General features: G+C 40.1%; 1 protein-coding gene across 2 annotated transcripts; it reads left to right on the top strand.

Moving 5' to 3' along the window:
* Window positions 1-2,245: 2,245 nt before the first annotated feature.
* Window positions 2,246-14,185, top strand: dcp1b (decapping mRNA 1B). Of its 2 annotated transcripts, none has more exons than XM_077499858.1 (10): window positions 2,246-2,635; window positions 3,019-3,059; window positions 4,133-4,260; window positions 10,055-10,121; window positions 10,255-10,390; window positions 11,641-11,739; window positions 11,819-12,344; window positions 13,268-13,437; window positions 13,777-13,965; window positions 14,029-14,185. In XM_077499858.1, the coding sequence occupies exons 1-10, from the start codon at window positions 2,477-2,479 to the stop codon at window positions 14,083-14,085; spliced, it is 1,572 nt and encodes a 523-aa protein (XP_077355984.1). In that variant the 5' UTR covers window positions 2,246-2,476; the 3' UTR covers window positions 14,086-14,185. The 2 variants fall into 2 exon arrangements, with proteins under 2 accessions (XP_077355984.1, XP_077355983.1); XM_077499857.1 differs by having other exon boundaries at window positions 14,012-14,185.
* The last annotated feature ends 407 nt before the right edge of the window (window positions 14,186-14,592 follow it).

Here is a 14,592-nt window from a genome sequence, read left to right as displayed (position 1 = left end):
TCCTGCTAGAAGACAGATAGATATAGTGTTCTTTTGGTTATGAGTTGTATTGTGTTTGGCTTAAATATACCATTCAGAACTATGGGCTAAAAAAAACATCTTCCAAAATGTGTTCAGGCACAAAAAAACAAAACAAAACTACTAGACCAGATGGAATTTATTTGAGGTAAATCAGAGAGAATGGTGGCAAGTGTGCTGATAATTCAGAAGACAGTTTATAGGTCACATTATGGTGGAGAAAGTTGTGAAATAATTTATCTTGAGCTCTTTTTTTTCTCAAATGTATATATCCCCAAAACCTGGCAGCAGAATCAGGGCTTGCAGACTTTTTATCCATTTTATGTTAGGAAGGTCTAAGAGGAGGAAGGAACCGCAGACGGAGGGCAGGTCATGGGAACAGACACTCACACCCAGAGGATTCGAACGCACACGCACACACACACAACCACCCTCTGTACTCCAGCCTGTGCATGGAATCGCTGCATGTTCTATATTTGTACATCCCGGCCCCCTTTGGTCAAGATCGTCCGCTCTCTGGGAAGAACGGTGCAAACAAACAATGAAATGCCACAATCCCATGCAGGGCAAGGTGGAAGTGAGTGTTAAGAAAACAAAGGAATGTCTCCATTAGGCAAGTTTTCAGGGCAGGCCGTGTATCTTTTAATCACACCGGCTCATTACCTCCATGACCGCGACCATCCCATTTGGAAATTACATCCCTCTGCTCGGTGGCACACACTTTGGATTAAATGCACGTCCTCCCACCGAATCTCACTTCTCTCTAAATAGAATAAATGAATTCTATAATAGTTGCCATCGATCAAGTGCTTTCAGGAGACGTCACCTATTAATGTGATACAGTGTGTCTGTGTCCAAGGTGTCATGTCAGTGCTTTTACTGGCGAGAACACATTACACACCCTGCAGTTTGACTGTGCTTCCATTGCCATCATCACCTAGAGCTAATGTATTGCTAGTATTGATTAGCTGACAGATGGCTCATTAGACTCATCAGTGGAAAACATGCACGTTCTGACCAAATAGACATGCATGGGTACTTGAAACACACACACATACACACTAATGTAAGTGTACCGACAAGCCTGAATTGACAAATCCCTTTCAAGCTAATTGTCAAGCGCATATCAGACTACAAGTTCAAAAGATAAAGATAGCATGTTTTAGTATTCAAGTCATATTTTATTTTTCACCCTACAATTGTGTGAATCTCGGCTCTGTAGTGCAAGTTAAAAATGTCCTAGAAACATACATAAGCACATAACGCAGGGTTAAGTGGTGCGTTCACATCTAAAATAGGAGAATAATTCTTTGAAAAGTAGTATAAAAACCACGTGACGACATCAGTCAGCTTGAAAGCAAAGTACAGCTGCATTTGATTTAACACGCACACCACAGCAGAAAAAGGTTGGCGTTCTACGTTCCACAATGCCCCCTAGTGCCTTCCAGGGAAATAAGCATTTGTCACTCGACTCTGTAAGAGGTACTGTAAACATTAGACTCTAATGTTTAGAGGATAAAAGAGGAAAAGAAACACACATTTGAAGATAATGCACTATTTTAAAACATCTTTTACACCGTTAACTATTTGCTTATGTAAAAACTCCACTGATTGAGACAAAATTAATTCTGGACAGTGGACACAATGAATCTTATGTAGTTTATCAGATATTGTATTTTACTTACAGAGCAACAGAGCAACGACTGCAGCTGAAGCCAAGTAAATTGAACATAAAACACAAGACCACTGGGCAAAACAATGAAAAGGTTACAGAGTTAAAAACAATAAAAACGAGTAAGACTCTTAAAAACAAGCCAAGTCAGTGGTGTGGTGGGGGGTTCTATATTTTTATGTGTATTTTCGAATGTTGATAGTGACAACTTTGTTGATAAATAGTAATAAATTTGATCTATCTATCTATCTATCTATCTATCTATCTATCTATCTATCTATCTATCTAGCTAGCTAGCTAGCTAGCTATCGGAAAACTTTGAAAAGTAACGGCACATCATGACAACCAATAAAAGTCATCTTACAGAACATTAATGTAATCATAAATACGTTTTTTTTTTTATGTAATGTAAACACGCCGTCATCATTTTCCTACCACAAATTGGAGCAATTACTCTGCAGTTTTGAGTGTTAAAAAATGTTTTATCAGATTAAAAATAACATTTCAATCGATCTTTCCATCTTGATTGCTACGCCTGTGAAATAGTGAGTGCTGAATCTCGACTGCTCACGCCTGTTTGTTTACAATTTTCCTGTTGACATCAAAGCGGCTCGTGGCAGTTGTAGCTGGAAAACGCTACGCTTTCTTATTTAGCGTTCAGTTAATTGGCTAAATAATTCATCGCACCGCTGTGTCTTTTGTTTCTACTTTGATCCCCCCCTTTTTTCCCTTGCCCTCTTTTAGCCGCCAATGCTAACGAACTAGCTACGGTCTGCGTAGGGAACAATGACAGCGACTTGCGCCGACAGCGGCGGAGGTCTGAGCGCAAAAGGTCTCGACATCAGCCTGGCCGCTTTGCAGAGACACGACCCGTACATTAAGAATATCGTGGACGTTGCCAGCCAGGTGGCCCTGTACACTTATAACAACAGAGCCAATGAGTGGGTAAGCTTCAACTTCGCTGCAACGGACGTTGCTAACCGAGCTTAGCATGCTGGCGTGAGCAACCGCGCTTTGGAACTTGCACACACGTTTGTCACATAGTCAAGTCGTTATGCAAAAGAATGGTTTATGATTATCAATGTAGTCACAAATGCTTCATGTATGCCAAATATTAAAATTAGGTGTCACGAAGGATAGCTCACCAGGGATGGGACATCCTAGGAAAGTTGTATTAGTTATCATTATCATTTTAAAATTTAAATGGTTGCCTAAGATTTATAGAAATGAAACTATTATATTTGTGTATGATTTTTTTTTTAAATGTTTCTGTAAATGTAACTTAACAACCATGAACAAACATTTTTTCATTAATGTTTGTTTTTCAGGAGAAGACTGAAGTGGAAGGCACTCTGTTCATCTACACAAGGTTAGCTGCACCTACAAATACAACCTAATTTCTTCATTTGTCCTTGTAAGGCGGTTGGTTCTACATGTACGCAACAAAACCAATTCAGTAGGCTTTACACACGATCATGATTTTGATCATTGAAATAGGAAAAAAATAATTAAACGACAGCCGATAACCAATCTAATCTGAAGATGGATCAATCTATTTAAACTACTTGTTTATTTAGGTAGATTGGGGCCCAGCCCACAAATGTTGATCCTTCTGTTGTGATTGTGACTCAAGTTGTGCCCAACTCCTCATCCCCTCCCCTCTCTAATGGTAGTGTTGCATATTTGTGACGTCATAATACACGCAACCTCGTGTTCACAGAAGATGACATGGCAGTCTCTCCAAAATGTTACCCTCGCACTTTACCAACTGCGCCGCCGGACAGTATCAGACACCTGCAAATGATAATTAGTATGTAAACGGAAAGTTTCCGTTTGAAATTAATGGAATTTTTTTTATTTTTTTTTAAATATTAAACATTAAATTGCATGAAAACTACATATGTTGAATGAGAAAAATGAGCCTGGGTGGTGTGAATTTATGGAGCAAGTTAAAATTGTAACAGTGTAGATTGGATGTTGTATCTGGAAGTTGAATGAAGTAAAAAAAGAAGTGATGACAATACGTGAAATAAAATAGCCGACACAGTCCATCAGCAGAGAAAATCATTAATGCATGTATAAAATTAGTCAGTGAGTGGTGTTGTCCTCACTTCTCTACCAGAAGGGAAAAAAAAAAAAAAAACCCGAAAAAGTTAAAACCAATTTCAGCCGCCTTCTTGCACATCTCTGTATTTAAATTTTATCCATTAAGGAAGGCTATTGTCAATAATAGAGTCAAGATATTTATAGCGCTACAGATTTATTTATTTTTTTTGCATGTTCCATTATGAATGTGCAGAGGAGGAGCTTAGCTGGGGACTTATTACTATAAACTCTGACCAAGACTGAATTTGTGTTTGTAGTTTATATTGAGGATGTTTACAAACTTTTGTCCCTCCCATAAACTAAAAAATGTTCAAGCTGATTTTTTTTGTTTTTTAGGTTGGCTTCGCCCACACACGGCTTCACCATCATGAACAGACTCAGCATGGAGAACCTGACCGAGCCCATCACCAAAGACCTGGACTTCCAACTCCAAGACCCCTTCCTACTCTACCGTAACGCACGGCGTAAGAGTAACACAAACACACAACAAACACGGAGTGTATGTTTTCCTAGAATGGGGAAAAAACTTGAAAGAAACCATGACTGACATTCTGCATACTATTGCGGGCTGTCGCATCAAGATGGATAGCGCGCAAATAGTCGGCAACAGACAAGCTATGGATGAACTGCGCCTCCATTTAAGGAGCCGCCGTTTATCAGCCGAGAACTCCGAGCAGCGTCACGGAGTGCGGTGGCGAGACGAGAGCCTGTCAGCACTCCTGTGGCGGCCGGCCGAGATTAGATGCATCGCAGCAGGCGCTGATAATGCGAACACGTGCGCACTCTTCCTTCCTGTCTCGTTCACTCAACATGAGGCTCACTGAGAGAAAAATGTTCCCCTCCCCACCCCCCCATCCTTTAAACTAGGGATCAACAATGAATCAAAATCAAATTGACTTTGCAGTGTAGTAGAATGAAAAAAGGCCAAAGACCAAAACATTTATAGTAGGGGTGTGAATTGCCTAGTACCTGACGATTCGATTCGTATCACGATTCACAGGTCACGATTCGATTCGATACCGATTAATCCCGATACGAATTTATAAGTCGATTGTTGCGATTTTTTTTCATTCATATTTAGAAAATACTACTAATCAGTAAGCTTGTAGCGTGTAAGATTTATATGAAAATGTATTATTTATTTATCTGAAATTTCAGTCTTATAGAGGTTGTAATCTGTTTCATGTTTGAACAGCATTAAAATAAAAATATTAAGGCTTAATGTGCCGTTCATATAACATTCTTCCATGCTCAAGGTGTGAATCCTAAAAAAAAAAAATAAAAAAATAAAAAAATCGATTCTGCCGATTATTGAATCGATTCGAGAATCGCGCGATGTAGTATCGCGATATATCGCCGAATCGATTTTTTTTTAACACCCCTAATTTATAGATTAATTTATTGCTTGCGATTGTCAAAAACATACCGTACATTAGGGCTGGATGATTAACCAAATTTTTATCGCAAATTTTCTCTCAATCAATAAAACGTAATGATCAAAGAAAAACGATGAATGTGCAGAGCGCTGCGCTGCGTGTACAAGTTCCCTACGTTGTGAAAGGTCCCTGAATGGACCATGTAGCTTGTAGCTAGGCCGGAGCGAATCGGTGTGATTCTGCCGTGCCTAAGCGTCCTTTAAGCTGTTTAATGACACTCCAGTTGCAGTTAACTGTAAAACTAAACACACGATAAGGAGAATTACTCACAGTGTGTATTTAAATACAAAACGTGCTTCGTTGTTAACACATCGCGAGCCTAGCGCTAATGCTAATGCAAGTGAATGGAGGATCCCATTCAAATGCTATCAGGAAGTTAGCATCAACTTCGGGAATAATAGTCCTTCAAACAACGAATATCCACACACAAATGCTGTGGAAACGCATACCAACGGGTAAGATAACACTACTCTTCTTCCCAATTTGTGAAAAACAAGTTATTTTAATAGAATTCAATCGCAACTTTCTTCTGTTCTCATTCTAAGGTGACCATGGATGCACGCATTTATGTGCCTGAATTTCACATATTTACAAGGTTACATTATACTTGACAAAAAGAATGGTGTTCAAGAATAAAGTGTTGAACGTGAAGGGATGAATGGGTGAAACACTTGCAGGCTATGATCATACTTTTGAGTAGTTGAGTTTTAGTAGTTGAAAAAACAACACAATAATCACTGGTAATAATCATTATTATTATTATCTTTCCCATAATTGTCAAGCCCTACAGTAGGGAGGGGCAAAAAAAATAAAAAATAAATAGAACCTATTTTTCAAAATCGTTTCGCCTTACTTTAAAGTCATCTGCTTCCCTTAATTAAATGCTTTAATTAACCTCTGATACATTTTTCAAAAAACAAACGTTGAGTTACAAATAGTGCTGTCAAAGTTAAAGCGTTAACGAATTAATTAATCACAAAAATTATTGCATTAATCATGTATTAACACAGATTAATCTCACTATTAATTTTGACCACAAAATATCCTTTAGCTTGACAGCAGATGTCTGCATTAAAGGTAGCACAGATGGATTGAGCAATAAACATAAGTACATGCATTAAAGTAAAGCATTTAATAAATGTTTGTGTATGACATTCAGAATATTTGTTCATGTCAAAATATTGGGGTCATTTTTTCCCCCATTTTTAATGTTGCAAGTAATTAACAGAGATGGGAAATCCAGGTCCAGAAAGTAAAAAACTGCATGAGTTTGGCTTAAGCTACAGGTGCTTGTTCTCAAACGGCAGGTAAACGAGGTCATTACGAGAAGCACCTGTGGCTAAAGCCAAACTCTGGCAGGGTTTTTACTTTCTTGAACAGGTTTTTCCTATCTCTGGTAATTAACTGATTAGAAAAAGAGGAGAAAGCGTGCGCAGTGGATCAAAAAATGTTGAATGTTGTTGTCCTCATAACATTAAATGTAGAAAGGATTAACACAGCAGTTGTTCTTCAAATTTGGCGGGCAAAAAATGTTGATTTAAAAAGCTTTTTATTAAATAAACGATTAATCGTGATTAATCAAAATTCTAAGATGTGATTAATCTGATAAAAAAATTTAATTGTTTGACAGCTCTAGTTACAAATATAATTTGGTGGCTCTTTTCGTGCAAAATTGTTTACAGGTACGATAGCAAGGAGGAAATGTGGTGAAAAATTTGTTGCAACGTGACATTTATGAGTGTGATGGAGAGGCCCTCGCCGTAAAACACATCACAGGAGCACATTACTTATCTCGGCCGTGTTTATTTTGCACTGGCAAACTAACGTCTGAGCTCGCAGACAATTTAGGGCCCAGTAAGGCTGCCCGCTCCTCGCCGACGAGGCCGTGGAATCTTATCATTAAGCAAACATGTCGCGCTCACCAATGCCGTAACATCCGGGAATAGCAGTTGGCGCTAAGTGGCAGCCCGGGGCTAAAAATAGATGACAGAGATACAGACTCGGGGATGGGAAATGTACATGATCCCGCCTGACAAGCAACCATTTGACAGGAAGCTTGTTAATTATTGACTACACCACGTGTGGGGTTTGAGTTTTGATAATTGGGATGTTCAGATGCCATTTTTTCAGATGGAGTACATGCACTTGCGGATTTACGTCCTGTTCAAATGTAACATGTATTATAGTAACCAGCAGCCATTATTGACACGTTAGCATCCAACTGTATGTTTTTTCTACCTAGGCCGACATCAATGCTGGCCTAACAGCCCTGGCCTAGTATGGCACAGTGCTGAGCCGCCATGCACCTTACAGATGCAGTACATGTTTCATAATTGCGACTTATTGGGCTATAACGTTTAAACAACAATAAAATTCCTTGCATTTGGGAGTAAATAAATAACGATGAAATCAATCAACACAGTCTTGCTTTTCACAGCAATTTTTTTTAGTTTCATTGACTTAAATCAATCAAATAATACAGTGTAAAGACATTAAATAGGAAATAATCATTGATACTTGATTAGCTTATTATATCATTAATACCCTTAACACTTATGTCCTTTTTTAAATTTATATATATATATATATATATATATATATATATATATATATATATATATATATATATATATATATATATATATATATATATATATATATATATATATATATATATATATATATAATTTATTTATATATATATATATATATATATATAATTTATTTATATATATTTTTTTACATTTTTGGGATGTCTGCAGTTAGTTTCATCCCAAAAATAAAAAATTGTGTAAAAAGGAAAAAAAAAAAGAAAGGACTTAAGTGTTTTTCAAATAGCGCCGACAATATGTAAAATACCAATTAAATTAAAAATATCTAACAAATATACATTTTTTTAATTTATTTTTTTTGCATCAGTGCATCCCTAGATTTGAAAGATTTACCTCCAGGTCGTACGTACGTATACCCCAGGTTGGTCTCCGAAACCAGCTGGCCTTTAAATCGCACCTCAGGCTCTTCCTGCAGTCTTTGATGTTTGGGTTTCCTGGTGAAAAGTCTTCTCAGCATGGCTACAGGCGCCTCTTAGCAGGCCGGAGTAGGAATCAGCCTGGACTCTCACTAGTTGAAATGCATTAGTGGTCGTGGTCCCACTAACGCAAGAGTGCTGACAAAGTCCTCAACGCCATTCCTAGAGGACTCTTGATCACACTACAGCTCCGTAAAAATGCTTGTAAAATTCAAGTTGGATCGGAGTCATGTGGTCGGTTGCTTCCTTCCAGTCCACTTCACGTCTTTGCGTAGTGATTTGAAAGCCCCTCTATCTCCAGCCGGTGGCCCAGCCTCACTCTTTCACACGCTCCCTCTCCTTCAATTTCTCCTCTCAGTTACGCGGACATCTTTTCCCCCCCGTTTCCATTGCAACTGCTTGCACTTCATCCCCAAGCGAGCCAGTGAAGTGCTTGTGACTCGGCCGGGGCTGTGTCCCAACTGCAGTTACTTATTTGGTGCTGGGCTGACTCTTTCCCAGGCTCAACTGGGGCGACCTCGGTGGCTCGTCCAGCCTCACTGGTGGCCAACTTGGTCTCGTGTGTAAACATGAGCGTCGCGTGGAGGGCTACGATGTTAAAAAGTAAAAGTTTACATAAACAAAATTAGCTCACGAGTGGTTTTATTACGATCTAGTGGGGGTAGAGTCAACTTCACTACGTCGCAAGGTTTAAGCGTAGGTAATTATTTTTTTTGAGTGGCCTAGCCTCCTTTTTGTTGAAGTAGTAAATTGTTTTGGGGGTTTTTGGTGCTTCCAGCTGGACAATTTACAGAGGGCCTGCTAAAAAATATTAATAACGTCATCACTGAATAAACTAGTCGTAATACTGCTCTGCATATATGTTTGAATCTGAAGTCGACTAAACACTAATCACATTTTTTGGTATTTCACCCTCCAGTTGACCAATTTAAAGGTACACTATATAATATTTAATAATTTGGTCATTTTAAAAGCCCACTATTTTAATAATATGCCAAAAAAAATCTATTCAATCACATCAAGTACATTTATTTTTAATAACATCGTATGTCAAGTAATCACTAATAATTAGGAGTGTCAAAATTAGTGCGTTAATTTTGAGTTAATTTAAAGTTCCTCTAGCGCCGTAAAAAATTTTTAACCCACGATTAATGACCGCCCCTTACTTGGAAAAGCTGTACTGTCGCAATGCAACAGACACGTCCACATAAAAATTTATCAGTATTAAATTTAATAATAATACATATATTTGTGGAGACCGGGGTCAAGTTGTATTTTACAATTTTAAAAAATGTGCACAATTTCACAAGTTAAAGATTAGATAGATTAGATAGCTCTTGATATGAAACGTAAAATGCACTGAGCTGTCACCAACGTCTTGCAAATGCAGTTATGCCATCTAGTAACACAAATCTTGGCAAATTTTGGCATTTCATATTTCAGTTGGTCAAATTACAGACCAGGTGAGATAATATCCATGACATCGTCGACTAGTCGACTCCAAAGATTGTTGAGATGTTCGCACCCTACTGAACGCCATGTTTTTGTTGCTCAGCATGATCCGCTCATTTGATGTCTGCCTGGGAAACGAGCCACGGGCGGGATCGCGCGCCGCCGTTCATTGGATTGCGAGGCCGCGCGGCACGCCGGCAATCTCATTCCGTCGTCTGCTGACCTTCGGCTCGGCATCGGGCGGCCACTTTTCGTTATTACGCAGCCTAACTTGATTTTTTTGTGGACCTTTTGTTGCTATTTATGACGCTGATTGAAAAGCGGGCCTCTCCCTCTCCCCAGTGGTCATCCATGGCATTTGGTTCTACGACAAGGCCGACTGCCAGCGCATCGCCCAGAGGATGAAAACGTAAGCGCTTGCGTCGTTCTTGGCTCCGGGACAAACACTCGCTCGTCTCGCAAACCTAATTACTGAAGATGATTACATTGTAAGTTTACCCTGAAAGATTTGTGTGTGTGTGTGTGTGTGTGGGTGAGTGTAGTCTGACCCAGCAGGAGCAGGCGGTGGTGCAAGGTGGCTGGCTGCCCCCTGGTGGAGGTGCAGGTGGCGTGCAGGATGAAGGACAGGTGGTGGACATCATCCAAATGCTGACCAAAGCTCACAGCCAGTATGACAAGGTGACACACCTGCAAAAAAAAAAAAAGTGACACATCATGATGGCAAGTCGGAATGGTTAGATCCAGATAGTGGCATGCAAATAGTGCCTTCCTAGTGTTTGGGAGCAGCATAAGCCTGAGTCTTGGAAAGAAATTTAAAAATGAGAACATTAGGATACAATTTCACAATAGTAGGACTGACATGATTGAATAATTTCAGAATCGAATAGTCAGAAAATTTTATTTTGCATTAAGGTGTGTTTTTCTCCAGATTACTCTTAAACAGTTATTGTTGTTTATTTTATGATAAAAAATAGAGCTTTTTTTTTAAATCAGATTAATCAAATCTTAAAGCTTAATTAAAAAGGCTTTTTTTTTAATCAACATTTTCTTCCTGCCAAATTTAAAGAGCACCTGTTATGTGTTCATTTTTTTTTTTACATTTAATGTTATAAGGACGTCTTCAACATTTTTTGATCCAGTGCACACGCTCATCGACCTCTAAATACATGCATAATATAAAATGGGGGAAAAAATGGGCGCAATAGTTTGACATGAACGAATATTCTGAATGTCAGACGCAAACATTTACTAAATGCTTTACTTTAATGCATGTGGTTACGTTTATTGCTGAAACACAACCTGTGCTACCTTTAACGTAAACATCCGCCCATCAAGATAAAGGATCATTTGCGGTCAAAATTAAGTGTGTTAATTTGATAATTTTTTGTGATAAAATTAATCAGTTAATGCTTTAACTTTGACAGCACTCTTAAAACAACAACAACAAAATAACAGCTAACCACTGCTGAGGCCCGAATCAAGAAACAAATAAAAAGTTTAAAAAAAAAAAAAACATGAAATATATGTAATCATGGATTGATGGTGGATGACTGGTTAGCACGTCCGCCTCCCAGTTCTGAGGAATCGGGTTCGAGTCCAGGCTCCGGCCTTCCTGGGTGGAGTTTGCATGTTCTCCCTGTGCCCGCGTGGGTCTTCTCCGGGTACTCTGGTCTCCTCGCACATTCCAAAGTCATGCATGGCAGGTTAATTGTGCGCTCCGATTTGTCCCTGGGTGTGCTTGCGTGTGTGGATGGTTGTTCGTCTCTGTGTACCCTGCGATTGGCTGGCAACCAGTTCAGGGTGTACCCCGCCTACTGACCATAGCCAGCTGAGACAGGCTCCAGCACCCCCCGCGACCCTTGTGAGGAATAAGCGGTCAAGAAAATCGATGGATGGATATGTAATCATTTATTTTTATGGCGTGACAGGAGAAGTCAACTTGTGAGCCGAAGGAGATTGGCAGCAGCGGCATTCTTTTCGGGAAGCCCAACCTCATCAAACCCATCCCCGTCAAGCCCACCACTGCGGTACAGCCCCCTCCCCTTCCTCCACTTACCCATCTGCAACCCCCCGAATCCACTCATGCTCTTGATTTCCTGCCTTCAGGACGATGACACTCGCGAGTCCAAACCGCTCTCTCTGGCCACGTTGTTTGGCTCTCAGCAGCAGCAGCAGCAGCAGCAGCAGCGCTCGCCCAAACTTGACTCCGCCTCTTCGCCCGCCGCGCCCCTGGCAACGAAAGCACCTCGCCCTCCCGTCGCCCGCACCCTCACCTACGAAACTCCGCCGCCAAAGTCAGTCTCCCCGGCGGCAGACACTCCGGCGCACCCTCCTCATCAGCACTGCCCGGCCATCCTGAAACTCATGCATGGGCAGAGGGGGGCGCAAGGGGCGGTCCTCCAGACGCTGTCTGAGTCCCCGGAGAACCGGCTGTGTGACAACGGCGATCCGCTGGATCGCCATCAGCACCAGCACATTTTCCACCATCAGATGCACCATCACCACCACCACCACCACCAACAACAAGATCCGATCAAGAGACTCTTCCAAAATGCTGCCGCCCCTTGTTGCACGGCACCGTGTTCTCACCAGCAACCTTTTTTCGGCCACTCCAGACAGCAGCCACACACAGGTGGGGCCAGTTTGTCCTTCATTCTTAAAAAAAAAAAAAAAAAAAAAAAAAATCCCGCCGTGCTAATGCAAATGTCATCAAGCTTGACAAATAGGGTTTTTGACTTCAGCTCTTTCAAGATGACAATAATATGCATCAAATTATACCTTATAGCCAATTGAAGTCCTTGTAAATCCTTCTTATTTACTGGTTTAAATCGTACAATTTGGTTAAAACTTAAAAATTTTTTTTTGTCTTTTTAGGTTTTCTACCAGATGAAACGAATTAGCACAGTTTCTATTTTAACAACAGCCGCTATGGAAGCCCTTTTCTGAAAAAAAAAATAAAATAAAATAAATAAATAAATAAAAAATAGGTAGAAAATAATTTTTTTAATTTGCTGTTGTGAGGATGGGAAAATTCACGATTATAGGCTTTTCTTTTTTTATTGTCAGCTAGTTAAAAAAAAAAAAAAAATAATCTAAGTACTTGCTCAATGCCTTTCTTTCTAAAAAACAAAACAAAAAAACCTTGTACCTTTTGTTTTTCTCATGTTTTTGGTGGTGGTGGGAGGGGTCCTTTCATAGTTTCTCTCTCTCTCTCTCTCTCTCTCTCTCTCTATATATATATATATATATATATATATATATATATATATATATATATATATAAATCATGGGGTATTGACATTTTTAAAATGTTCTAAAATGACTGGCAGTGAATTAAGAAGTGAAAGCTCCCACTGCTGGCTGTTAAAATACTGCAAGATAAATGTAAAGAAAAAAAAAACTAAAACAAATATTTCATATTAATGACAAAAAACATGATCTTAAAACCTATGCAGTATAAGCAAATAAACAAAGTCTTGTCTGTAGTACTGAAAGTGTTGTAAACTCCACCAAGGCCTTTGGGGTTAATCACTGCAATTGTCGTGACTTTCTCAGGTGTGACTCCGGGCACACTTTCCCCCCACGAGCTGGTCCACAAACTGCAGCTGGTCCAGCAAGAGCAGAGCCAGGCCCTGCCGGAAGCGCCACGCCTTGGCCCCGCACTGGCCCCCCGCTTCCAGGGGCCCTCAAGCGTGGCGGCGCCGAAGGCGGCTCTGCAGTTTCAGGTTGGTGGTGATGGATACACGCGCTGAGATTCAAACCCACAATCTCAAAACTGCAAGGCAGATGTGTGCTTTGATTAAAAGTATTGCACATACGTTTAAAAACAAAATGTCCTTGAAAATTATTGTTGTTAATTTATTACAATGTATTTATTGCAACTGTGCTTGGGGAGTGATTATTTTGCATACCACCAGAAGGAGATAGCGCACTTTGGAAATTACATGTCTTAAAATCTGATAGAGTAACCCACAAAACAAATGTCTTTTTTTATATTAAATGCTTTAGTTTCTCATGTATTGTTAAAAATCTAATATAAACTGCTACCCGTCTGCTGCATTCAGGCTCCTTCTCCCCAGAGGATCCCGGCCACCCTGGCCCCAACACTGCTCCTCTCTCCCAGCGTCTTCTCTCAGGTGAAATTGGACGTCGCACAACTATCCTCATCCGCCTCCTCTGGTTACACGTCTCAGAAAGAAAGCAGAGTTCTGTCCAGAAGCCAACTTCAGGCAGCTTTGCTGCACCTAATCCAGGTAACCAAAAACTATGAAATCACACTCTTCCTAGGTGATGTTTCAGCATTTCATGTCTGACAGACGGACAGCTCCTTCCTGGACACCATCTACGATGCCTACGTCGGCCATTTTTGCTAACCAGCCTAGCGGCAGGGACACTTTTTGGGACTTCATCTGGAGGCCGCACAAATCGTGACAAATTCTAACAAGGATGGCTCTTTTTTTTTTTGGGGGGGGGGGGGGGGGGGTATGAAATAAAGTGGAAGACGGAATGATGCTTAAAATTGATTTGAGCTGATGTAGCATTTTACTGAAATTATACACTTGGAACTAGTGTTGTTCCGATACCGTTTTTTGGCTCCCGATACCGATACCCAGCTTTGCAGTATCGGCCGATACCGATACCATACCGATACGCTCGTTTTTTTTTTTTCCTCACCATGAAAAAGCTGTCCTGCCATTGGTTCAGAGCATTCAAGAGCCAATAGGATATCTTAGATCGGCATGCAGTGAAGATGTCATATATGAGTGAATGTTGTGCACGAGCAAGACACAAGATGCTGTATCCAAAATCCTATATTAGCGTTGGAATTAATGGTATCGGCATGTTACTTGTGAGTAGTCACCGATACCGATACCACTTTT

Source organism: Festucalex cinctus, chromosome 16, assembly GCF_051991245.1.
Source record: "Festucalex cinctus isolate MCC-2025b chromosome 16, RoL_Fcin_1.0, whole genome shotgun sequence".
In the NCBI taxonomy this organism is placed as follows: domain Eukaryota; kingdom Metazoa; phylum Chordata; class Actinopteri; order Syngnathiformes; family Syngnathidae; genus Festucalex; species Festucalex cinctus.
This window is presented reverse-complemented; position numbering and strand designations above follow the sequence as displayed.